Raw genomic sequence first — 24106 nt, forward strand, 5'->3', positions numbered from 1 at the left:
ATTTGGAAAATGCTTTGGGCTTCAGTGAATGATGGTGAATAATGAGGAAGTTAAAGGACCCTATGGTCCATTAAACGGCTCATTCAAACAACCCTGTATTATTTCAAATTAACCACCGGGGTGATCTTTTTTTGAATTATGACACCAGACAGGCTGTGCCATGAGAGCTGCAATAATACTAATAGGTGTTTTATGCTGCTTCGTTGGGTGTACACGACCACCAGTGGTCATGTATGTCCATCTCAAATAATGTCCCTGAATTTAACCTAAAATCATTGCTCATGGGGGTCGGTCAGTTATTAGTCTGCCTGTGCTGCAATGGCTGAGTCTAACTGATGGTCTGCACAGCTAAGCTCCTGTTTGGTTGTCTGAGTTTAAACATCTCCATCTGGTGGCCAGTCAATGCAATAACTTCTCTTGTGCCTTTTGTCTTTGTTAACACAGGGCTCTTAGAAAATGTTCCTCAGATACCCTGCCCTCTTCCTTAATTCTAAGAAACATTACCAGCTTGTTGGGACTTTGTTAGAATCTAAACATCTGAGTTAGACTTCCAAAAAAAAACACAGAAGAAGAACAAAAACAGTCCTAATAATAAGGTCTACATGTGACATGCTCATGTGTTGGATGGTTGACCCATGCATTTCAGAAGCCAGTACATTTCTGTAGCCAGAGATCCACCTTCCAAATCAGCACATATCTTATTTGATGCCTCATTCTCTTACGTTGCTGGCCGTTTTTTTTACGTTTTTTTAACCATTTCATGTCTGAAAATGGTTCTTCCTGAACAAGCCATGTTATCTCCTTTTGTTCCTGAATTTTTTTTTGCTTTGACTTTCATGGAGCACTCAGCAATGCATGACGTTTTTTTTAAGGAATAGACCTTTGACATTTGATTCTGTTTGAACTATTTGTAAAGGGCAGCAATAATCAGGAGCGAATGTCAACTGAGGATGGCTGCATGAAGAACATTAATGCATGTTAGCTTTAAGAGAGCTTTGAGAACATCAAAGTGTCGACTATCTGCCTGCTTTTTAATATAATGTAACCCAACCTCGCAACAGAAAACAGTGTCCTGGGTCCACTCTGGGCTGCGTAGTAGATAAGAGACCCCACTGAATGTGTATTGGACTTGTTTTGTAGCTAAAGGCTGCCCATGCTCTTTGTCTTCCTGGTCAGCTGATTTGGGCCTCAAGGTGCGGCCTCCCAGTCTTTTATATCAGGGGGGACTCTTCGTAGTACAAGTGCATCTCCCCCTCTCCTAACCTCCTCTTCAACCACTTGTTTACACTCTGTTGTCTCTCTTGGATCTCCCTCCCCCTCTACCTTTTCCCCCTCCTCTTCATCATGCCCTCTCATGCCCTGCCCTCACCCTGACCGATTGAAGGACGGATGAGGAAGACGGAGAGGACGAGTCGGGCGCCTCACGGGGCGGTGTGCACGATAACCTGTACCGCGTTCACATGCCCAGTCTCTACAGCTGTGGCTCCAGCTATGGTAGCGAAGCTAGCCTGCCCGCTACCGCCCACACTGTCAGCAATGCCCCCGTCACTGAATACATGTGAGTTAGCATACACTGCAGGATCAATACACTGCCTGCCATAGGTAGCTGCTTGCCCCTGTGACCCAGATTAGGAGCATAGCAGCTCTCACTGCCTGTGATACCGTCAGCTAGAATAGCTAGTCTTTACTGTGTTAGGCTCGCATGTCCTTTGTGACACCCTGTCAGCAGTATATTCCACCCAGTGAGTTAGAACCCTTCACTAGCTTCCCTTATGATGCTGATAAAGTCGCTGCTTGCTGTATCAGCTAGCCTGCCTGTCTCAGTCCACACTTTAGTCTAAAAATATTAAAGCAAAGTCAGGTTTGCACTCTCCCTGGCAAAACGTCAAATGTTCACCCTGCTTGATAAGTGATAGTTTGCCACGGTCTTGCTTGCTTTGATTAGAACAAAAATACAGACGACAAACAAGCAAATGTAACTCTGTATGTACCTCTAGTCTGCCACTGCTTGCTTCTGTTTGAGCACTGCTTTTAAAATATGCTGTTACAATCCTGCAGCAAGAGATAAGAAGAGAAACCTTGCCTTCATTCTGAAAGTCTTGTGGCACTTTTAAGTTTTTGTTTGACCTTTCAAGGACATGATTGACATGTTTTGGGCCATAAACAAACCCTGCATTGTTAACAGTATGGATGTCTTCAGTCTAAAAGGTTACAACAGGGCTTAAGAGGGATTTTCCTCCACTTAGCCTGGTAGTCAGATGGTCAGGTACTTCCTCGCATTCCAGTTATGTCATCTTATCCTTTAAGCCCAAGTTGAGCTTTTATGCATGATTATACAGATGTGAGTAAATATTTTGCACTTTGAGTGAAGGGATTAAGAAATCCAGATTCCAAAGAATCAGACTCACATCACGTTAGGAGGTTAGTTAAATGTAGATTTATACTTTAAAGCATTTCTTGGCAGCAATATGTAGCAAGCAAGTCGTGTTGCAGTTTATATGAAGCTACCAGGGTGTTCTCACATACATATATATCTTTACATTAATACTGTAAGTTAACAATATTCATTAAGACATTTAAAATATGAACACACACTCAGGTTTTTATGATTAGTTGCACTTTGGGAGTTAATTAAAGATAAAGGAGATCATTCTTTTGTGGGTTCACTTATTTTTGCATAGAAGTTAAATAAAAACAATATGTTTTCTGTTTTAAAATTCTCTTTTTTAGTATTTAAAGCTGCATTTAAGCTGGATAAAAAACCTTTGAGAGATGTTTGTCTAAGAAAGTCTCTACACTAAGAATAGTACTATTTTACTGACCCACTGACCCACTGTGAGAACAAATGTATGTCTTTTGTGCATTGTTTAGAAAGAATGTTAAGTATGTCAGGCTGTGGCAGAGTTATTTAACCTCAGACCAAAAGGCACCACAGAGCTCAAGTCCCTGATCTGTAAATATTACTGAGGCCATTTGTCAGAGAGGCATTAAGTTGGGATCATGGGCAGACTGCAGATCAGCTACAGATCAACAACTGGGCACCGGTGGCAGGGTGACCACATTCAGTAACCTCTTATTCTATAATGCAGGAGCCAGAACGCAAACTTTCAGAACCCTCGGTGTGAGAACACCCCCCTGATTGGCAGGGAGTCCCCTCCACCCTCTGTAAGTGCACACTTTCTAGAACACACTCTCCCTCCACTACCTTCCCATGCCCACAATGCATCTGGTATATATTCAAAAGTGTACAAACCACAGCGGTGGCATTTTATCATTTAAAGAAGTACTGAAATAAGTATGGTGTTAAGAAAAGCTCTTTTATCCTATATGCTATGCTTTCATAGCATGCTAGTGTGGATATTGGAAGGTAGTCCCCTCTCCCTACACCACTGCAAGTGTACTTTGTGCTCAAACTAGACCGTGATCATGGATCGCCTCTATGAAGGTCATTTTGGCAGCCTGGGATAAGTGGAAGCTTGAAAATAAGCTTGTTGTACGTCGGGTTTGCACTTGCATCAAAAGAGAGCCTCGCCTCTTTTGACAAGTGTGATTGTTGGGTCACGTTAGACACAAAGTTGTCCTCTACTTCTGATGTAAATGTCTGGTTGCTTTGTGCTGGATGAGGAGAACTTGCTGACCATGGAACAACTAATGACCAGCTTAGAGACATTATTGAGAAAACCTCTTAAAATACACAAAGACATCACTTTGCCAGTGTTGCAGGTGTCTTTGCTTCATTATTTGCCTCAAACAGGTTGTTTAATCTGCCTCTGATGAGGTGCTGCTGTGCCCGTAGTTGTGGATATTTTAACAGTATAAAACGTATACATTTGGGGCTAAAACATCATGGACTTAAAAATATGAATACAGGAGTTAGTATTATTACATGTAAACAAAGTTGCCCCATGTCACCTGGCCTTCCCCTGCGGGCCAGCTGAACAAAGCCTTGCCCCAGAGTAATCTCGAGCCCAAACCTCTAAAGTTCCTGCCCCCTCCCTTGTTCCCACAGTGTGTCTCTGTTTGCATTTTCTTGTCAAGGTGTTACATGTCCTCTGTTTCTGTTGCCCCTTCACTCTTCACCATTAAACAATCACAGGAGCACTTTTCCCACTTCCACTGATGATCTAAAAACGGCAACGATTGATCAGTATTAGTGCCGCTGACCGGGCCGCTGTCCTGTACCAGAGCGCTCAGCGGTCATCAGGGTCTGCAGCGATGCCGACACCAAAGACCTCCAACAGTAACTAGCTAGCTGCTAATGAGCAACCACTAACTCATACCAGGCTAACCTACTACATCAGAACTAGAGCACTAACTACAATCCACTGACAATGGACCACCTCTGCTAATTTACAATAACATTATTCAGACCTGATCAGCTGTTAACGAGTTTCAATCAAAGGCCCGGCTGTCCAAATGACTGGTCAAAGTTACTGTGCTGTTCATATCTATCTATCTATCTATCTATCTATCTATCTATCTATCTATCTATCTATCTATCTATCTATCTATCTATCTATCTATCTATCTATCTATCTATCTATCTATCTATCTATCTATCTATCTATCTATCTATCTATCTATCTATCTATCTATCTATCTATTATAAGCTTTGTATTTCAATCTTTCTATAGCTATCTGTTTCTCTTCATCCCTTCATGTGTCAACATTTATTTCTTTCACCCTCTTTATCTTCATCTCTCTTTCGTTATCTTTCCTCTTACGTTCTCGACCTCTATCTGTCACTCTCTGATCTCTCTCTCTCTCTCTCTCTCTCTCTCTCTCTCTCTCTCTCTCTCTCTCTCTCTCTCTCTCTCTCTCTCTCTCTCTCTCTCTTTTTCTGTCTTGATAGCTCTCCTTGTGTCTTTTTACTCTCTCTTCTTTATGCATCTATCTCTCCCTATCTATTTATAGCCATCCATTCATTTCAGTATCTTTATTTTTCTCCATCACGGTCCAGCTCTCTCTCTGTCTCTCTCTCTCTGTATACATCTATTTAAATCTCTGTATTTCTCTATCTATCTTTAGCTCCATCTCTTTCTATCTCTCCATCTTTCATGATCTCTCCATCACTCTCTCTGTGTGATGATCTGATGAACATTATTTACCTTTAAGAATGTTAAACATGATTTTAAATGAATAAGGCTAAATCACAGTCCAAACATGTGTCCTGATACTGTGTTGTTTCCTGTATCTAACTGTTTCACTCTTATATATCTCCCTCTGATTGCCCTCTTACCTATCTTACTTCACCTCCTTCACTCTACCTCTGCACCCTTTCCTTCCTCTAATTTCCTTACTGTCCTCCACCTCCTCAGTACACCTCAAGTATGAGAGCAAAGTACCTAGCCACCAACCGACCGGACCAGAACCGACGTTCCGTACCCAACGACCAACTGGACCCGGCCAGCCGGCCCCACCCCACTGCCCGACCACAGTCCTCAGTTCACTAGAGACCGGAGTCTTACCAGATCATCCCAGTACTGCCTGAATCCAGTTCTCAAAGCCAATACACAAGAAGCAACACAACAGAGATGAGTGTTTGAAGCAACCACACGGTTTGTCGAGGTCTGCTGAAGATCACCAACACACAACACACAGGACTCATCAACCAAGCACCTCAGCAAAGGACTGCACTTTGATGGTCAAACCTATAGGTTAAAAAAGAAAATCCACAGCCCAACCCTCTCAGCAGATAATTTCTCCTCTTCTTCTTACCCACAATGCACTGCGGTTAAAGCGCCTTGGCTACATCTCCAGTTCCTTCTTGTCCTCTCCAATACTCCTCTCCTCCACTGGGATCCGTACACTGCCCTCTAGTGGAGACAGCCGCTCTCACCACCCTATGCCCTTCTCCATTCAGACGGCACACTCACACACAGACAAAAGCAAACACACATACGCACACACACACACACACACATTGTACAGAGCTGTAAATAGCAGACATGTGCTTTACTCTGATTCCATGAAAAGTAGGCTGTTGAATCATTACTGGTGAAGTGGTGTGCTGTGTGTTGATCATGAAAACCTTTGCTGTATCTCTTATTCAGACACACACAAACACAGGCCAACACACATCTGTATAAATACAAAGCCAGAGAATCAGAAAGCCATGTTTAGATCCAAGCAGTACCACCACATACACATCCTCTTTAGCCTAACATTGTTGTCTAACTAAGACTTGAATCGTGAGCTTGAAAAGCGTGTCCGCATCTTTCTTCATATCTGTTTACGTGCACATGCAGTACACACGTCGATTAAATGCATTTCCAGTACGAGCCAGGAGCCCTGAAGTGGACGGACTGCGTTGAATTTTGGAACCGAGTGAGAGAGAAAGGACACAAGAAGGCTCAACCTGTGCCAAAAAACTCTGAAAACGAGAGATGCCTGATTCTGTCCTCTTCTCCTACTGCCTCCAGGTGTCTCACAAAAAGGGAAAAAAAACTCACTTGGAATGTTTTCCTTCTGACTGTAAATAATAAGGAGAATGGGAAAAGACACTTGAAACAGGAGATAGATGGACTGAAGTGGAAAAACTCACTGAAAAATATAGTGACTACACATTTTGCAAGGTGCTATGTCAGCCAGTGGAGGTCCCTGAAAGACGATCAGGTTTGACGAGGGACAGATTTTTTTTGTTACCTTAATGTTTTGTTTTCATTCAGGGATGTTATCAGGAAAATGTACCAGTAAAAAGAAAGCAGCTTTCCATCTCTACAAAATGGAAATTGGTGTCCAGAAAAAATCAAGTCCCTGATAATAATAGTTATACTAAAGTGTTTCAAGTTCAGTCAAGGAGGTGGGTGTTTTTTATGTTTTAGCAAAAGCTGGAATTCGGATGTGAAACTGTGACAAACTCTTGTGTTTTGTTTCTTCCTCTTTAATTCCTGTGCTTTTATTTTGTTAACCGGTGGCCTCAGATTGACCTCAAGCCACCTTTTTATTTCCTGTCTTTTATTTTGTATTCTTTTTACCCACAAGCACAAAATTCTTCTCTAGGTGACTCTGCAAGATGGAGAAGTAAAAAACACACTGCCTGGGACACTGCCGGTGGATTACCTCCTCCCGCTCTGAAACTCTCTGTACAGTGTATAAAACCTGTATCTGTGAACCTGTGTGTGTGACATCACTGCAGCGTGATTGGCTATTGCTCTATCTCAGTGTTACTGTGTGTAAGTACGGTGATCAGTGTGTCTGACTGGCAGCAAGCGAGGGGCCAGCCTATCTAGCCTGAGTCATTTACACAGACATCACGCATGCTCTCACACACACATTAAAAAACATACACACAGACACATATATACACACACACATGCTGTACAGACATCCTCATTCAACACACACAGGATCTCATATGAAACCCATATTTTCCTTCTTACGTCCTGTTTACATTCACATCTAGAGCTGTAGTAACTACACGCCCCTCCCCCCAACTGTGACATCACGCCGATAACCATTTGCATTATGGGTGATGTAGTAGGTAGAAGCTGCATTTCAGAGAAGCCTGGAATCTAGAACCTAGCCTAACATTGAAACACATTTCAACCACCCATTCCTGTACAGCATTTTAATATGTTACTCTAATTAATCAATGACCACTTCTCGTATTAGCGAGACAATCTTACATGTGTGATTTTACTAGAAAAAAAAAAGTCCATGTTATGGTAACAATGCTACCTATGGTCGAGTACTTTAAAGTATTTTTTTGCACCATCGATGCAAACAATGCTAAGATCTGTGGGACTAGTCACTGATTAATGGCCTTTCATAATGTTTTTAAACTCTTACAACACTTCATATCGCAACATGTTTTTTTAATTTTTCTCTGTCTTGTAAAAATCAAACTTTAAAGATAAAATAATAGCTAGCTGTTTTGTAGGAGAATAAAGGCAAGAGCAGCGTTTTTCCTCTCTTATTAATGGTGAATGACTCTCTGTCTTGCAATGTTTTAATAAGACTATTCCAGTGTCGTCTGCACACCTGACGTAAACGGTAGTATTTGAGTTCCTGTGCAATGAATTCTGGGACTAAACCAATCTGATACAGTGTGTCTTAATGAAAAAAAAAAACACATTCATGTGTAAGGATCAATAATGTTGTGTGTATGTGTGGTGTTCACAGGACTTCAAGTACACCTCTGTTCAGATGTGACAGACCAACAATGTTTTTTATGGCTGTTTTTATTTTCTGATGGTTTAACTAAGATATTAATGATGTACATGTCAAAACTGTGGTAATGATATCATTCAGCCTGGAATAAATGTTTTAAAAAAGGAATTAAAGCAACTTTAACGTAACTGATGGAGACCCTGGGTTCTTTTTAAAGGACACAGAGAGGTGTCTGTTCTTTGTTAATGTTTCCATGGTGTAACCTAATTTTGCACCAGGGTTGAGGAAACATAAATTAATTCATCCATTATTTACCTCTTATATCGTTCAGACCAGGAGCCTATCCCAGCTGTTATTAGATGAGAGGCAGGGTAAGATAAGATAAGATATTACTTTATTGATCCCAGGGGGAAATTCGGTTGTTGCAGCAACCCAGACATAAGTACAATCCAAAATAAGTTTCAAGAAGTAAAATAAAAGAAGTAAAAATAAAATAGGTAAATACAGATAGAATAAAAATTAAAAAAATTAAGATATATACAAATGTTACAAATGGTGTAACTGGTGGTAATTACAGGCAGTATTAAAAAATGGTTAAGTAGTGACAGATTGACATGGTGTGATTATGGTTCGGTAGTGACAGATTAAGTCAAGTCAACTTTATTTATATAGCACATTTAAAAACAACCAGTGTTGGCCAAAGTGATTTACAAGATACAAAGTACATGAAGACAACACTAAACAACAACATAACAGGATATTACTGTCCTCTTCACGAGGAGAAGTCCAAAGAGAAGAGATGTGTCTTCAACAAAGATTTAAAACATTCAACAGTGGGGGCCGATCGTAATTGGAGTGCCAAGCTATTCCAGAACTGCTGCAAAGGCTCGGTCGCCCCGAGTTTTAAAGCGACTTTTAGGCACATCCAGGAGCAGCTGGTTTGTTGACCTCAGTGCTCGAGCTGGGTTATGAACATGGAGTAGACCAGCCAAGTAGGATGGTGCCAATCCATTTAGGGCCTTGTACGTTAAAAGCGCTATCTTAAAATCAATCCTCTGACCGACTGGGAGCTAGTGGAGAGCATGCAGCACAAGTGTGATGTGCTCCTTCTTTTTCCTGCCAGTCAGGAGGCGAGCAGCAGCATTTTGAAAAAGCTGCAGGCGCTGAATAGATGACATGTCTAAGCCCACATACAAAGAGTTACAATAGTCAAGCCTAGCCGTAATAAAGGCATGTACAACGCTCTCTAAATCCTTGGGAGGGAGATAGGCCTTCACCTTAGCTATGAGTCTCAGCTGGAAGAAGCTGGCCTTAACCACTGAAGATATTTGTTTTCCAGATTAAGCAATATAATAAGTAAATATGGATATATAATATGACTGTAAGTTGTAGTAAACAATAATAATGTAATGTAGGTACACTCAGGACAGGTCTCCAGACTATCACAGAGTGCACATGGATGTCATCAGGGATGCAAACCTATACACAGTCGTCTGATCGTATACCTTTAATCTGTTGGGCCTGCAGCATCTCAGAAACTATAAAGGTTTTAATACTCTGTGGTAAAAGGTGTGATCATATCTTCTTCATAAGCAGAAGTTTAAAAAAAAAAACCTTGATGCAGTTCATTACAAGTTGAAGTCGCTAAATTAAAAAGTAACGCCTAGGGGGAAAAATACTTGTAGAAATCTCCTCTGTCTATTAGTAATGGACGGTAAGATATAAAAATACAAAAAATAAGCTATGACTTAGAAAACTTCACTGTCCTCAGAGAGGCAACTTGTGGTACAGCACAGAGATTCAAACATATTGAAAACACATCAGATAAATGAAGAAAAATAACTACAATCATCCATCAAGCAGCTTTTATAAATAACCTCCCAGCCCGTGCAGGCATTTATAATGCATGTCAACAAATGTACACCAACAACTTTAATATGAATTAATTGACTAATAGTGTACTGCAAATACCCATATATGTATTCCACATCCCTTGGTCCATGCATTTACACTCCTGGTAGCTACTGCATCTTGTTTAATGAAGTTATTGCCATGGGAATAAATTAGGTTTTTGCTCTGTTTGTTCCAGTCTTCAGGTATTTATACTGCAGACCTGAAGGGAGAGGCTGAAACTCTACTGAAAGTAAGATGTATCGATACAGACCATGTCTGCCCTCACAGTCACCCTGGCAATGCATAGTTTGCTGCTCTCCCATGATCTTCACAATGTTTCCCAGTCCATACCAGCATACAGTATGATAAAAAAGGATACTAGTCTCAGTAAAAGATTTGGAATAAATTAATAAAGTGGAAATGATGTTGTCATCATTTCAAAAAGTTACATTTCATAAGAAAATATATGAAATTATACTATTTTAGAGTGTGGACAATTCATTGAAATCTGAAGGCAAGGCAAGGCAACTTTATTTGTATAGCGCATTTCATACACGAGGGCAACTCAATGTGCTTTACATTAAAATTTTAAAAGCACTGAAACACAGTAAAGTGCCTAAATTAGATATGACCTTTTGTAAGAGGTCAAAAGTCAAAATACTTGGGAACTGTTGTAATAATCTTTACAAAGTCTCATATTAGATAAGCCTGTTGTGTGCCTTTGTGTATAATCTACATCTGAAATGGTCAGGAATCTTAAAATTGTTCTGAACTATTTATAAAAGTGAATATAAGAAAAAGAATGCATGAAATATTCTGATGGACCTATATTGCTGGAATACTAATCCCGGCTATGTTAACACTTAAATGGTGAAGTCCTGGGCCACTCTCGTAGTCCAGGGACCTCTACAGGGTGCCTGACCTAAAGAAAATTTGAACTGAGAACACCTTTTGTCTTTCACATAGAAGAAAAGAAAAACATTATATGGACATGAAAACATAGATAACAAATCAACCAAACAATGTCTTAGGAAAAGAAGCAGTGAGAGAGTTTTAATGGACAAAGCCATTTAGATTTATTTGCAGTACCTCATGCAGCCAGCAGATGTCACACTATGCTCAAAAGCAGGAAAGCTTCACTGTTTCACTCCTGAGTGTCACTGATTGTGTAAGAGCTCCCAATGGTCATCAAAGTTTAACATCTCAATAGTTCGCAATGGGAAAAATGCCATGACACACACACACACGCACACACACGCACACACACGGGGACGACAATTCGTTCCTGAATGAGAGATTAGTCCCCCTATTGTGGGTAAAACATGCACAAACACTAACACACAGACACAGACGTTTACTTAAGACACTTTTGGGGACGTTATAAAGATTTACATTCAGTTTCTGTACACCAACCCCCCACAGTAATCCCACAATCACCACTTAGGCTGCTGTTTACCCTTCACCACATACATCAGTGACAGATTTTGTCCCTGATTGCATGGGCCCTTGTTTTCTGGTCTTTAGCTGAAATATTTCCTTGAAGGTAGGCTAAGACATACCCACACACTCAGCCCTGCAGTCTGCCAAAGTTGTGCCCTTATCTCTACTGGACCATGTGGAAGGCTTGATCAGATAAGAGGTCTGCTGTTGTTTCAGCGTGTGTGTGTCTGTGTGTGTGTGTTGTGGAATTTCTTATGGGTGCTGTGTTGTGTGTGTGTGTGTGTGTGTGTGTGTGTGTGTGTGTGTGTGTGTGTGTGTGTGTGTGTGTGTGTGTGTGTGTGTGTGTGTGTGTGTGTGTCTCCAGACTGGAACAGTTCATAAACAAGTTCAGATGTGAAAGGTCAAAGCGGTGTCCCTAAAAACCTCATGTAAAAAGAAAACAATCTCACACACTGAGTCAACTTTTGACCAAAAATCTGTTTTATTAACTCCAATCATGACGTCTACACAGAGTCCAGATACTGGATAGAGCATATCTGCTTCAGAATCAACATTTCATCATATACATTCATTTAATTAAGGACAGAATTGAACTGACTTCTTTCAGTCGTAACAGCTGATTTCAAAGCATAAAAAGATAAAAGACGACCCAACATGAGTCATTTCTGGATAAAATCTCAAAAGTGAATATCTTTGTTATGTTGCTTCTGTGCAACTTTTCAAAATTCAGAAGGATTAAGTCGTAATCAATCCATTTAAATGTACAAAAATTCACTTTTTAGATGATTATTTTGTAACAGTGGCCTCACTATGTGGTTTAAAATACAAAATACAACAGTTTTAAAATGAATTGTTTCTTCATTTTTTTGTAAAATACTATAATATCTCTCCAAAAGTAAGATAAGAAAATTGATGCCATCTCATTTCTGGAACAAGCAGCAGGTTAGCTTAGCTGGGCTTAGCTCAAAGACTGGAGACAGGAGAAAACAGCTAGCCTGGTTTTGTCTGAAGATAACTAAGTCTGCTACTGTGTGTTTAAAAACTCAACACTAATGTGTTTGTTTAATATTTACTAAAGAGTAAAACCTACAGTTTGTACTTTGGGTTATTTTGAACAGAGCCCAGCTAGCTGTTTTCAGCTATCTTAGCTAACCGCATACTTAGCATTTAGCCAGAGGCATATCAATCTTCTCAAGTCTTGTTGATAGACAAATGAGAATATTCCCCAATTTTTCTGTCTTTTTTTTCTTCAACTTTTAGCATTTGAAAAATTGCAAACAGCAGAAATAAAACAAAAAAGTGCTGAGTCATTACTATAATAGAGAAAGGATAATACTGAACAATGACATCATCGAACTTCAGAGAAGGAGTCTGGGTTCAATAACACTGTTATAACCTCTTTCCTCATTTTTGCTTCATCATCCTGATACACATTGAATTATTGTTCCTATTGTTTCTGAACTGATGACTTCACTTCTCTTTAGTATAACAGGGACATGAATCAAGTTCAAAGAGGTCCACAGTGGAGCATGAAGAGGAATGCATGGTAATATAATTATGGACTTGTTAGCTCTAACTGTAGCTTTAAGCCTGAGCTTGACTTCAACTACATTATAGCTTCAGCTGCACACACCCTTATCTGCACATTAAGCATAATCCTACAGTTAACATGCAATGATGAGGATTATTATAGCTTGCCTTACTTTTTAAGGCCATCATTGTATCTCTTATTATTACATTACAGGTTTTCAGACAGTGTGTCTTACTGGGCCAAACATAACTCTCATTAAGATGGTTTTCAAGCTGAATTTACAGATGGGCAAGCAATATGGAGACATTCTTTAAATTAGTGAAATCTAGTGTGGAAAAGTAAGTTGGACATATGATCACACTGTGGGACAGGTTGAATTTAAAATGTTCTTGTCCTCAGTGGAAGAACAGCAAAGTTTGTTCTCCTTCTTTGGCCCATCCAAGACTTTTGAGCTTTGGTCTTTGTGCTTAAAATTCAGCAGATGACACGGACTGTAGCGGGATGAAAAGAAAAGTTTTGTCTGAACTGTTTCAGACATTCTTCAGGTCTGGAGTACCTCTCTCGATTCCTCAATGCCTGCACAGAATTCCTCCAGCATGAGAGAGAATCTGAAGTTTTCTGCAGACAGTGTTTCCCCTCCACCAGTCTGTGTGTCTCTCTCTGGATGGGAGTTTAAAGTCGCCAGGAGCTCGGGCACCAAGGAGTGTCTGGGTACAGCAGACAATGAACTGACCTGAACCTGAGAAAGAGAGGGAAATGAGTGTCACAATGCCTGGAAGCTGCCCACTGGGGATTTCAAAATAAGACTGTGAGTACAATTAGTCGTGTGCATACATTCACACACGCACAATGAACAAAGCCAGGAAACTTGTCGTAGTAGTAAAACACTCACAACAAGGAGCCCTCGCATAAAGGAGGATTGTAGTGCTCATGTTTTACACAACTGAAGCTTTTCCTGGAACAGCCCAAAAAACAAACAGCGTGTACTATCGATTGTATAAAAGATTTTTAATCTTTTTCAATTAACCTGTACGCCAATAGGTCGACGAGCTTATCTCATCCTACCTCTCTCCCCTCCCTGTGGCATGCTGCCATCAGTGTCTATTGGCAAATTACACAAGTAATGACAATTAGCTCAATTCAATACACAATTACACGATAACAGAGCAGAGGACAAAGCAAACGCGAAAGAAAGAAGGGAAGAGGCAGCAATAAAAAATCAACATCCTTGATGTCAGGAAGCCTGGAGATGAGATCTCAATTATTATTTGTTCTTTGTGTGGCATTGTTTGACTTTGTCGCCTCAATGATGCCCCTGTGCAGTAAATATTTAAACACAAGGCCACCTTTTGTGTTCACCTGCGTATCAGAACGTATTTGTGTTTCTGATTGTAGTCAGATAACAAAGGTTATTTGGAATCATGGAGGGCATTTTCTCACTTTTGCTGACTAAACAAAGAGTAGATTAATATTTAAAACAACAGTCCCAGATTCAATTTACGTGGTGTTACTGCAGAGGAACAAAATAAAAAGAACTCAACATGAACTCGTATATTTACCTCGTAGGATCGTCATTTATTGAAAAGGGTCCTTTCAGGTTCACGCTGTTTCTACTGTTTTCCACCGTGCCATAACTGAGCGTCACCTATAGGATGAGGGGAGAACAAAAACGAAAGTTGTTTAAACAGTTGCCGGACGAATAAGTCTGCTACGCGAGTGTGTGTGTGTAAATGTGTGTGTACCTGGCTGTGTACGTCTGAAACCAGCCCCAGGTTCTCCAGGTGGGAGTGGAAGAGCGCTGAGCGGATGAGGCTCACGCCAAGCAAAGCCTCCACGATGTAGCCAACAGTGCAGTCATCAGGGAGGTGTATGTGCTCAGCTGTCGCCATGAAAGTGCCATCACTACACAGAAAGAAGAAGAGATTTAATAAAATGAAGATTCATCATGGAGTTTAATTTATATAAGACCTTTCTCAGTGAAGATTTACCTAGCCCAGGGTCTCATCTTGAGGGCGAGTCCGTGGCTCAGACAGAATCCTGCTCCTCCTGTGGCGAACCAAAAACGTACCTGCCTCTGTACACAAACAAACAAAGAGATTAAAAACAGAGGTCTCACTCTGGGTAGCTAAGACTCAGAAAAAAAAACAAAGCAAGACTCTCCTCGGCCTGTTAGGAAACATTATCTAGTGAGGAGCAGATAAACAAAGATGTGAAGCTGCGCCATGCAAGGAACATGAAGACTCTCTTAACTGTGCTAAGATTTGTTTTTAATTGTCAGGGTGAAATTGTGTGAGCTGCTGCCGGTGGATCAGATTAAAGGGGCTACCGCAGAGACTGAATAATGATGGTAAGTCATAATAAGTGGTATAAATAGTTGCAGTTCCTTGATCGGCCACTTGAGGCTGGCTCCAAAAGTGAGTCAATCCCTGATAGACGTCCATGCAAACATGCCTCACTTAAGAGTAGCAATAGTAGCAAATTAACCACTAGGTACAAATGACAGATTTGGTTTCTAGATGTGATTTCTCATCATGACAGCTGTGTAATAAGGGTTGTTGCTTCCTTTATAAGCAATGGGTGGACACTGATAACTGTCTGCTAGCCACCACCTCATCTACAAGTCTCTGCACTTATCTGAGCATTCTGGAGATTTAATCTTACAACTACTGGACAGATGAGTAAAACTCAATATCATTATTATATATAGTATATATACGTTAGTTCTCTCATTGGGGTGTACCTGGCTTTGAGCTAAGCTAACTTAAAGCACTTAATACCCCCTCTCCTCTGACCAGCGCAACCCAAAGTTTGTTGCTTCACCCCAATAGATAACATCATGGTGGCTCTGTCCTTTTCTCAAACCTGTCAATGTGAAGTTAATTAAAGTTCATCAAAGTACCGTTTCAGCGGTGTCAAGTCTCTCTGTGGCCTCTATTGGTCTCTCGAGGCTGGGCCGACCGATGTAGACATCCTGAGTGTGACTGTACTGAGACAAGAGCTTGAGCAGGGAGCCGACGTTCAGGTAGTTATCATCATCCACGTGACAGAACCACCTGTAACACACAACGCTGAAAGTTAGTAAAAATGCTGCTTTTGTGTGTCAGTCAGACAAGTGTGTTTAACAGTGTTTCATCAGCAGGGACCACACCATCAACCAGACGAAGTTTGAGAATTATTTATTTATCATGCTGGAATAGTGATTATAAAATGTTGGAACGGGAGAGGGAAAGGTCTGACTTCATAAGGATGCCATAAGAGCTTGATGAGTAGTGCTCCTGCTCCTGAAACTGTGCTGTAAAGCATCAGCTGTGGAGCACATCTTACTTTTTGCCGGAGTTCATGAAGGCATCATATTCCAGAGCCATTTTACAGGAGAGGGCCTGACGACTGTGGGCTGCTGAACAGTTGGTGTTGATGAGGTGAGCTCCTAGAAATCAATGACACACACAAAAAAAAAAATCAATAACCAATATCTTAACAGCAAAATCATTCTGAAACAGAAAAATCATGATGTTGTGAAAAAACATTGTAATCAGGAAAGTGGTTTAAAATGTGGAAAATGAAAGCTCCTGTGAGTTCTTTATTAGTTATGAAACAGACTGGAACTAACATTAATGTCTCTTTTTGATCTACAAAAGCAAAGTTGACCACTTACAAGTTACAACAAGATTGATTGTTCCTCTTTTGTAACTTTAATGTCTGAAACGCTGCTGCAGGGCAGGTTTCAGACAAGGCAGCTAACAGCCGACTGCTGAAATAGCTTTTTATACATTTTCCACAGAAAAGATTCTCAATGAGAAATACATTTACTGTGAAAAGGAAGCAGGAGGAGGTCAATCTGCAGAGACAAGAGGTACCTCTTTGTCAACAGGGGGTCGCCAAAATCAACCTCAACCTAAAGCTCCTTACAGGAGCTTTAAATAGCTGCTGCCTGATAACACATTCATAACTTATCCATGTATCAAGTTGTACAATGTGTACGATAGTGAGAAGAATACCTCATTGAAAGTAAAACAATTGCTTGAGTGAGATGAGGAACACTGTTGATTAAACTCAAGTGACTTCCTGCACTTGATGGAAACAGTATTGCCAAGTCAGCAGCTTTGTTCCTGCTTTCCTGCTCACAGACTGCAGATAACACTGTGGCTACTCAGCAAAATATCTGTGTGTGCCTGGGTGTGTATGTGTGTGTGTGCCTGGGTGTGTGTGTGTGTGCATGCAGCTTACCCATCCTTTTCCTCAGCCACTCGTCCTCTCCGTCTGTGAACACGTACGTCTGTGGAAAAACACACACACACACACAGTTCATGTTATTCCAGCAGCCTGTGGCGACCAGCAGGAGAACAAAAACACCAGCACACAGAAGCTCTTATTTTTCGTCTGTCTTTGATCGCAGGTGATGGTTTGTGATCTCAGGTGAGGCTCCATCTGTTTCCTCACAACACAACCACACCTTCGTACAACAACATGACGAGCAGCAGCAGTCAGAGATGCTTAATATGGATTTAGGCCAAGACAAAGGTTAGCCTCCTGTCCATCAACAGCCAAGCAGCTGTGTGTATGCATGTGTGTGTGTGTGTTTGTGCGTGTGTGTGTGCATGAGTGTTTATGCGATGAGTGATGGGGTTGAGGGTCACTGCGCACTCAGGAAGCCATGTAGACCCCTAAACTTTCCACAGGAAGTGAGCACACACCCCGAGTGCACATGCAGAGCAGTCTGTAAATATTGTGTTAGCTGCAGGACAATAGAACTGAAACAAAGACAATGAGGTTGAACTGCTGAAGAGGAGCTTCAATTAGAGGCTGTTTGGATTCAAAGCGGGTTTAAACAGCAGGAAAGAACCTGTGTTTTCTGTTCTGATAACATATGATTATAGACATTTAGACAAAGTATTCAAAGAGGGTTTTTATTCACTAAACAGTCAAACTTTTCTGATCAAATCAGCCACACAATCAGAGTCCAACTGAGAACTCTCCTTTGCTGTGGACCCCAGTGGAGACAAAAGTCTCACACAGCAAGCAACAAGAAAAGATGATGGCTGGAAAAAATGATCTTGAAGATTGGAGGTTGAAACAGACTTAAAAGCAGGTCATATGTTGTGTCTAACCTGCAGTGCCACCACATGCCACTAGTTGGGTCTGTAGCTTCGGCTGATATGCTGAAATGCTCTTCTACCCGAATGTAAACAAGAACAGATCATGACAGATTGTATCTAGTAGTGCGGCACAGTTTCACAGTAAGTTGATCTTATAAATGGAGATAAAGTTGTGCAAAGGATGTGTCAGGTTTAAAGGTGCAGAACAGATTTGGTGGAAATGGGATATAATATTTACAAGTATGATCAAATGTGTGTAAAAATCACCTATATGAAACTAAAGTATCCTTTTTTAAAGCTTAGAATAAGCATGTTTATTTACATATGGAGCGGGTCTCTTCATGGCTGTGCCATTATTAACCACCATCATATTTTTACCGTTATGCCAACAGCTTCTAATGTTTTCTAAAGTTGTATTCTTTGGGCTTTTACACCTTTACTATAGAGGGAGAGGACAGTGAATAATGTAGGAAACAGGGAGAGAGTGAGGGAATGACATGCGGGAAAGAGGCTACAGGCTGGATTTGAGACGGGCGCAACTTAACCATTAGGCAAAGTCCACGCCAAGGCTTCGAATGTTTCGTAACATGTCTTAGTCTTTTGTCTGACGGTAACATGACATATTGTTGAATAACTAATTTACATTTCCAGGAGAGCTTCTGATCCTCCAAGGCCACCATCACCTAGGTTATGCTAATATTCCCATTTCTACCTTTAAGTTGCTCATAACAACTCAACTAGAGCAATGTCTAACCAGCACAGGATGTCAAATGTGGCAAGTTTACCATATTTATATAACATATGACTCCCAAACCCTTTCAAAATAAGAGCAAAAATTGGTTTAAGGCGTATCAATTAGCTAATATGTGTCAACATACCTCAAAGATGATTTGGACAATGCTTTCACATTGAACTACAGTATTTTAAGTTGATTATTGCACAAAAGTCATTGAAGTGTTAGCAGATCAGTACTCAGTAGTTTGCTGCAGTACAGACTGGCTGAAGATCAGCGAAAAGATGCCAAACATCTGCTAATTTACTGTCTCTTGGTCTTCACTGTAAAAGACTCTGGATTCATTGTGGGTCTGTAAATACGATAACAAAGAGAACCATGTAGACCTGCTGTTTTTGCAAAGTGTTTTTAAGCCTCACATTATAGATAAATGTCTGTCCTGTACTCTCACAGTCATCTTTACATTTGTGATTTGACGTGCTGGAGTACAGAGAAGTAGAAATATGTCCCAACACTCTCTGACTTCACCGAACACACTCCCCTGATGCTTCCACTTTGCAACCTCCCTGCCAAGCAGAAAAAAAATCAATCATAAATCTTTGGACCATGTGCGAGCTGTGGTAGAGAGAGAGAGCGAGGGAGAGAGAGAAAGAGAGAGAGAGAGTCCAGCCAGCTGTGACTTTCTGTCAGTCTTTTTTTTTCCTCTCGAGCCTCTTAAGCCTCCAGAGAGAAGTCAGCTTCTTGTTTGAGTGTGTCTGTGTTTTAGAGGGCTGTGTGTGTGTGTGTGTGTGTGTGTGTGTGTGTGTGTGTGTGTGTGTGTGTGTGTGTGTGTGTGTGTGTGTGTGTGTGTGTGTGTGTGTGTGCGCGTGTGAGAGAGAGTGAGTGTGTGTGTACATGCGCATGTGTGTTAGTAGGGTAGGGGGGGTGGGGTACTGTGAAGAGAAAATGTGGATTTGGGGGTGGGTTAGTGGGCCAGTAGATCTCAAGGAGTTGAGCTTTATGGCACAGGAAACGGCGGCAACAACAACAACAATCAGGGCAGGAGAAAGTGTGTCTGTCTGTGTGTGTGTCTCTGTGTGTCTGTGTGTGTGTCTGTGTGTGTGTGTTTACTCTTGTGATCAGACACATTTTTAACTTCCCATGAGAAATCTGTTGAGTTCCCAGGGCATGTGTGTTTGCGAAGGTAACACTGTGAGAACGTGTGTGTCACTGCGTTTCCATTACTCAGCAGTCTTATAGCATAGAGGTGTGTCTGGGAAACAGGTAGAGTTACACACACCTGACCGTGAGAGCAGATGCAGGAATGCGTCACACAAACACACACATGCTTCAGCTGATTCCCCCAACATAACCTATGCTTTCATGTCAACAGTGTGTGTGTTTGAGTGTGTGTATGTGTGTAGCAGCAGATGAGTCCTGGGTTGAAACGGGAATGAGAGCGACCGCTGTCCGCTCCACACTCATGTCTGTATTCGATTAGGAGCTTTGAAGCCGCTGGGTGCAGCTTACCACAGACCCATGTGTTTCAGAGCAACAGATCCATCTTTGACTCACTCTCTGAAGGGAATCAAACCAAAATACTGTCTTAAATACTGTTTGATCTCAAATATTCATCTGCCTCTCTCTGTGCTTAACATCTCTCCCTCAAATCCAGAAGTCATGTTGCAGCTGCTCCGGATCACATGTCTGGCGTTGAGAGGACTTGGGAATAGACGGTTTCTTACATGATCAGCAGCAGGAGGAGATTTAGCAGATTATTATCTACTGTGGTCATTAACTAAATATACAGAGTCATTCAGAGGAAGAGAGACCACTAGAAGGCAGCACCCTGGACTCTGGGAAGTGGTGGAACTTTTTGTTGTTTTGATTTTGGCACCCAAGTTTTGAGGGTAAAAATGTCTTGTCTTTCTTTCATTCTTTCATTCTTTCTGTATCTCTGTCCATCTGTCCATCTGTCTGTCTGTCTGTCTGTCTGTCTGTCTGTCTGTCTGTCTGTCTGTCTGTCTGTCTGTCTTTCTTTCTTTCTTTCTTTCTTTCTTTGGGCAGCATGTCCATTATCGCCTCATCTGACACCTACCCTCCAACATGGTCCCTTTACAAACCCCAACTCAGTCGAGGCAGATGACTGTCTAACACAAGTCTGGTCCTGCTGGAGGTTTCTGCCTGTTAAAGAAAATTTATCATTGCCGCTGTAACTTGCTAAATGCTGCAAATTGCTCTGCTCACGGTGGATTAAGATGAGATCGGACTGAGTCTCGTCTGTATTATGGGACTGGATCTTATCCTGTCTTGATGTTGGGTCTTCGTTCATAGTATAACAGAACAACGTCTAGACCTGCTCTGTTTGTAAAGAGTCTTGAGATAACATTTGTTGTGATTTGGCGCTATATAAATAAAGATTGATTGATTGATAGACTATGTCCATATATTATACAGTCTATGGCACATACACACCACGGTGCCCACTCAGCAGTTACTTGTCTCCCCTTTCCACCTCAGTTACTACCTCCATTAGAGGATCAGAGGCGGAATGACTTTGCCCCATTATAACACCTCTGTGCATTACACACTGCAGGCGAGGCATAACAGGTATTAACATTCAGCCTTAGCATGGCAGTATATAAGAGCCTTCGGGGTGAAATCTTAAGCAAGACACCACCAACATCTTCCTCCAATGTAAGCAGTGTCAACAGTGCACATGCTCAGACCAAAGGATGGCTGCTTTTAGAGATAAATTACAGGGTTGCTGTAACATTATATTTCATGAGGTATTAGTGTGCACTTATAGTACATGTACAAGACATCACAAGTAAGTACAGCTGCCTTATTCCTCTTGTGGTGGAAAAACAAATACTATTTTAGCTGCTAAGGAGGAACAGTAGTGGAGAGATTAACTTTTAGTACATGAACTTTTAAGTTGTCCTTGTGTTTTATTTATTTCAATATCCAAGATTGAAAAGTACTTTGGAATTGATTTTCTCCTCTTCTTTCTGTCTTATTTCATTATGCTGAAATCTGAAATTTTATGATGTCTGGAGTTTTTTTTCATTGCAGACAAAAGCAAGTCTTCCTCTTAAGACTCCCTCTGAACAATTGTTCTGCTGTCTTTGCATTTTTTTTTTACAGAAAAATCTGCATCTTATTGAGACCTCGTAATAAAAAACAGATTGATTCATCCGTCTGAGTCCTTCCTCTCTACATGTCCCCTGTTGGTGGGATTATGTCAACACATTAGCAGCAGTGTGGTCGGCCTGTTAGCCCTCAGATCTCCCTCTCATGCATTACAAAAGGCCTCTATCTGTGTTTTACAATTCACTGGTCAGAGAGATCAAAGAGGCAGATCACATTTCAGGGGGTTTATAGCTTGATTGCAATTGCAGCAGGAGATCAGGGACCAACACTTCCTCTGATACAGGAAGTATTTACAAGGCCATGCATTTTAGTATAATCTTAGATTATCAGGCTTTGCTTGATAGGGATAAATTTACCTTCATACAGCCCATTAATCACATAAACACAACACAAGGTCACATTGATTTACATGTAAATTCAAGTACCCACTGAAAGCCTGTTTATCCCCTGAATATGTGACCAAGAGGAACACTAAAGCACAAATTTCAAGACTTTGGCGACCAGTGAAGACCTAGTGACTAAAAAATGAAGCATTAAGCTTTGTTTTTAGAGATCATTGTAGCAGGGCATGAGTGACTCTTACTTTTCATGATACGTTTAAAGGGGAACAAATGAAAACTTGAGCTGATCTGATATCAGAATATAAGCCCTGGTCTTACATAGGCCTAATGGAACAATATTTTTGTTATTTAACCCTTTTCCACCTGGTAGCCTATATCATATAATACAATATGTAGGACAAGTTTGTAACAAATTTACTGTCAGATTCACAGTATTCTACATGTGTACCTATATTTACACACTACACAGAAGGCTTTATAGAAGTCTGGAAATATCTGTGTGCATATAAAAACAAATATATTTAGCCCATTTAATCATTTTTAGGTTTACACTTAATATCTCAGTATGTTATCATGTAAGGAAAGATAAGATAAGATATCTTTATAGTCATTGTTATGGTGTAACAGTGAAATTTTTAAGGAACAGTCCTCCAGATGCCTAAAAAAGAAATAGTCTAAAGTAAAGTATTTAACTATAAGAAAATAAACAATAAAATTAAACGTATAACTCTAAACATATACACAAATAAACTGTATAAAATGTAAAATAGGATAAATTATAAAGCTTTATAGAAATAGAAAAAATAATATACATAACAGTTTAAACAGTATTTGGCAGTGGAGAATGTACAGTGTGCAGGTGTGTGTGTGCAAATACAGTAATTTGCAAAAAGACAGATAATGAAGGAGCTGTTGGTGTATCCTCAAATAACACTTTCTCACCTGTTGCATGTTTCTGGAGATCCAGGTATCCAGCAGCAGCTCCAGCCTCTGCCGGTGGTATCTCCCGGTGCTTTTTACCGCTATGAACACGTCCTCTGGGGTGAGAGGCTCCACAGGCCCGGAGGGAAGGCTCCTCCTCGGGGGGCTGCTTATCGCCCTCTTCTCCCGGGCCAGCTTCCTGAAGTACGCCGAGAAAGCTCTCCCGCTTGCCGCTGCAGCTGCATGCTCCGCCGGGTCAGCGCTGCTCGGGTGTCCGACCGTGACGACCAGCATCCCGGTGACGAGCAGGCAGGTGACCGCGGCGGCAGCAGCGCGCGGCTCTGCGGCTGAGCTGAAGGTGGACGAGGGTTTCCACATTGTGAGGTGAGGGAGAGACTATGCGCTATGATTCAGGAACCCAAGTCTGAGAAGCTGTCTGCCTCGGCTCTCTGCATCCCCTCAGTTCTCACACTATAGAGGACGACCTCTCACTGTTGGACTCCTGTGTTTATTATCACTGTGAAGTTAGAAACTCCTTCAGGGGGCGGAGCGGTGCATTGTTTAACCAATAAGAGGCCTGGGCGCGTTTTGAGGGCGGGTCTTAGAAGTAATGAGCCGGAGAAGCCTCTGCATTAAAAGCTGAGAAGAAAACTTGTGAGGAGTTAAGTTGTTTGTGAACAGTGGTGGACAAAGTACATAGTTTCATTACTTAAGTCAAAGTATAGGTCCTCCAGGTCAAATATTACTCCAATAAAAGTGAAAGTTTCTCTGTCAGATTATTACTTGAGTTAAAGTCCTGAAGTACTTACTTTTAAAAATACTTCAGTATTCAAAGTACTTCTTAAAAAATCTCAAAGCGTTGTATTTTGAACATACACAAGACCAGTCAAGATTGCATAGGTGTACA

General features: G+C 41.1%; 2 protein-coding genes across 2 annotated transcripts in view; one reads left to right on the forward strand and one right to left on the reverse strand.

The window, feature by feature from the left end:
• The window catches only part of ttyh3b (tweety family member 3b), a 37058-nt gene extending 28758 nt beyond the window's left edge, over window positions 1-8300 (forward strand). Inside the window, exons 13-15 of the mRNA XM_034688864.1 lie at window positions 1385-1558; window positions 3090-3165; window positions 5319-8300. Of these exons, the coding sequence (XP_034544755.1) occupies window positions 1385-1558; window positions 3090-3165; window positions 5319-5453 (385 nt within the window). The 3' untranslated portion in view covers window positions 5454-8300. The remainder of the gene's footprint in view (window positions 1-1384; window positions 1559-3089; window positions 3166-5318) is intronic.
• Window positions 8301-11902: 3602 nt separating this feature from the next.
• On the reverse strand, window positions 11903-23724 carry LOC117816640 (beta-1,3-N-acetylglucosaminyltransferase lunatic fringe-like). The gene is made up of 8 exons (XM_034689001.1): window positions 23221-23724; window positions 17204-17252; window positions 16301-16403; window positions 15876-16029; window positions 14965-15050; window positions 14719-14878; window positions 14536-14621; window positions 11903-13715 (listed from the first exon to the last, which is right to left on the reverse strand). The coding sequence occupies exons 1-8, from the start codon at window positions 23575-23577 to the stop codon at window positions 13649-13651; spliced, it is 1062 nt and encodes a 353-aa protein (XP_034544892.1). The 5' UTR covers window positions 23578-23724; the 3' UTR covers window positions 11903-13648.
• Between the last annotated feature and the right edge of the window lie 382 nt (window positions 23725-24106).

The sequence above is a fragment of the Notolabrus celidotus genome, chromosome 7 (assembly GCF_009762535.1).
Source record: "Notolabrus celidotus isolate fNotCel1 chromosome 7, fNotCel1.pri, whole genome shotgun sequence".
In the NCBI taxonomy this organism is placed as follows: domain Eukaryota; kingdom Metazoa; phylum Chordata; class Actinopteri; order Labriformes; family Labridae; genus Notolabrus; species Notolabrus celidotus.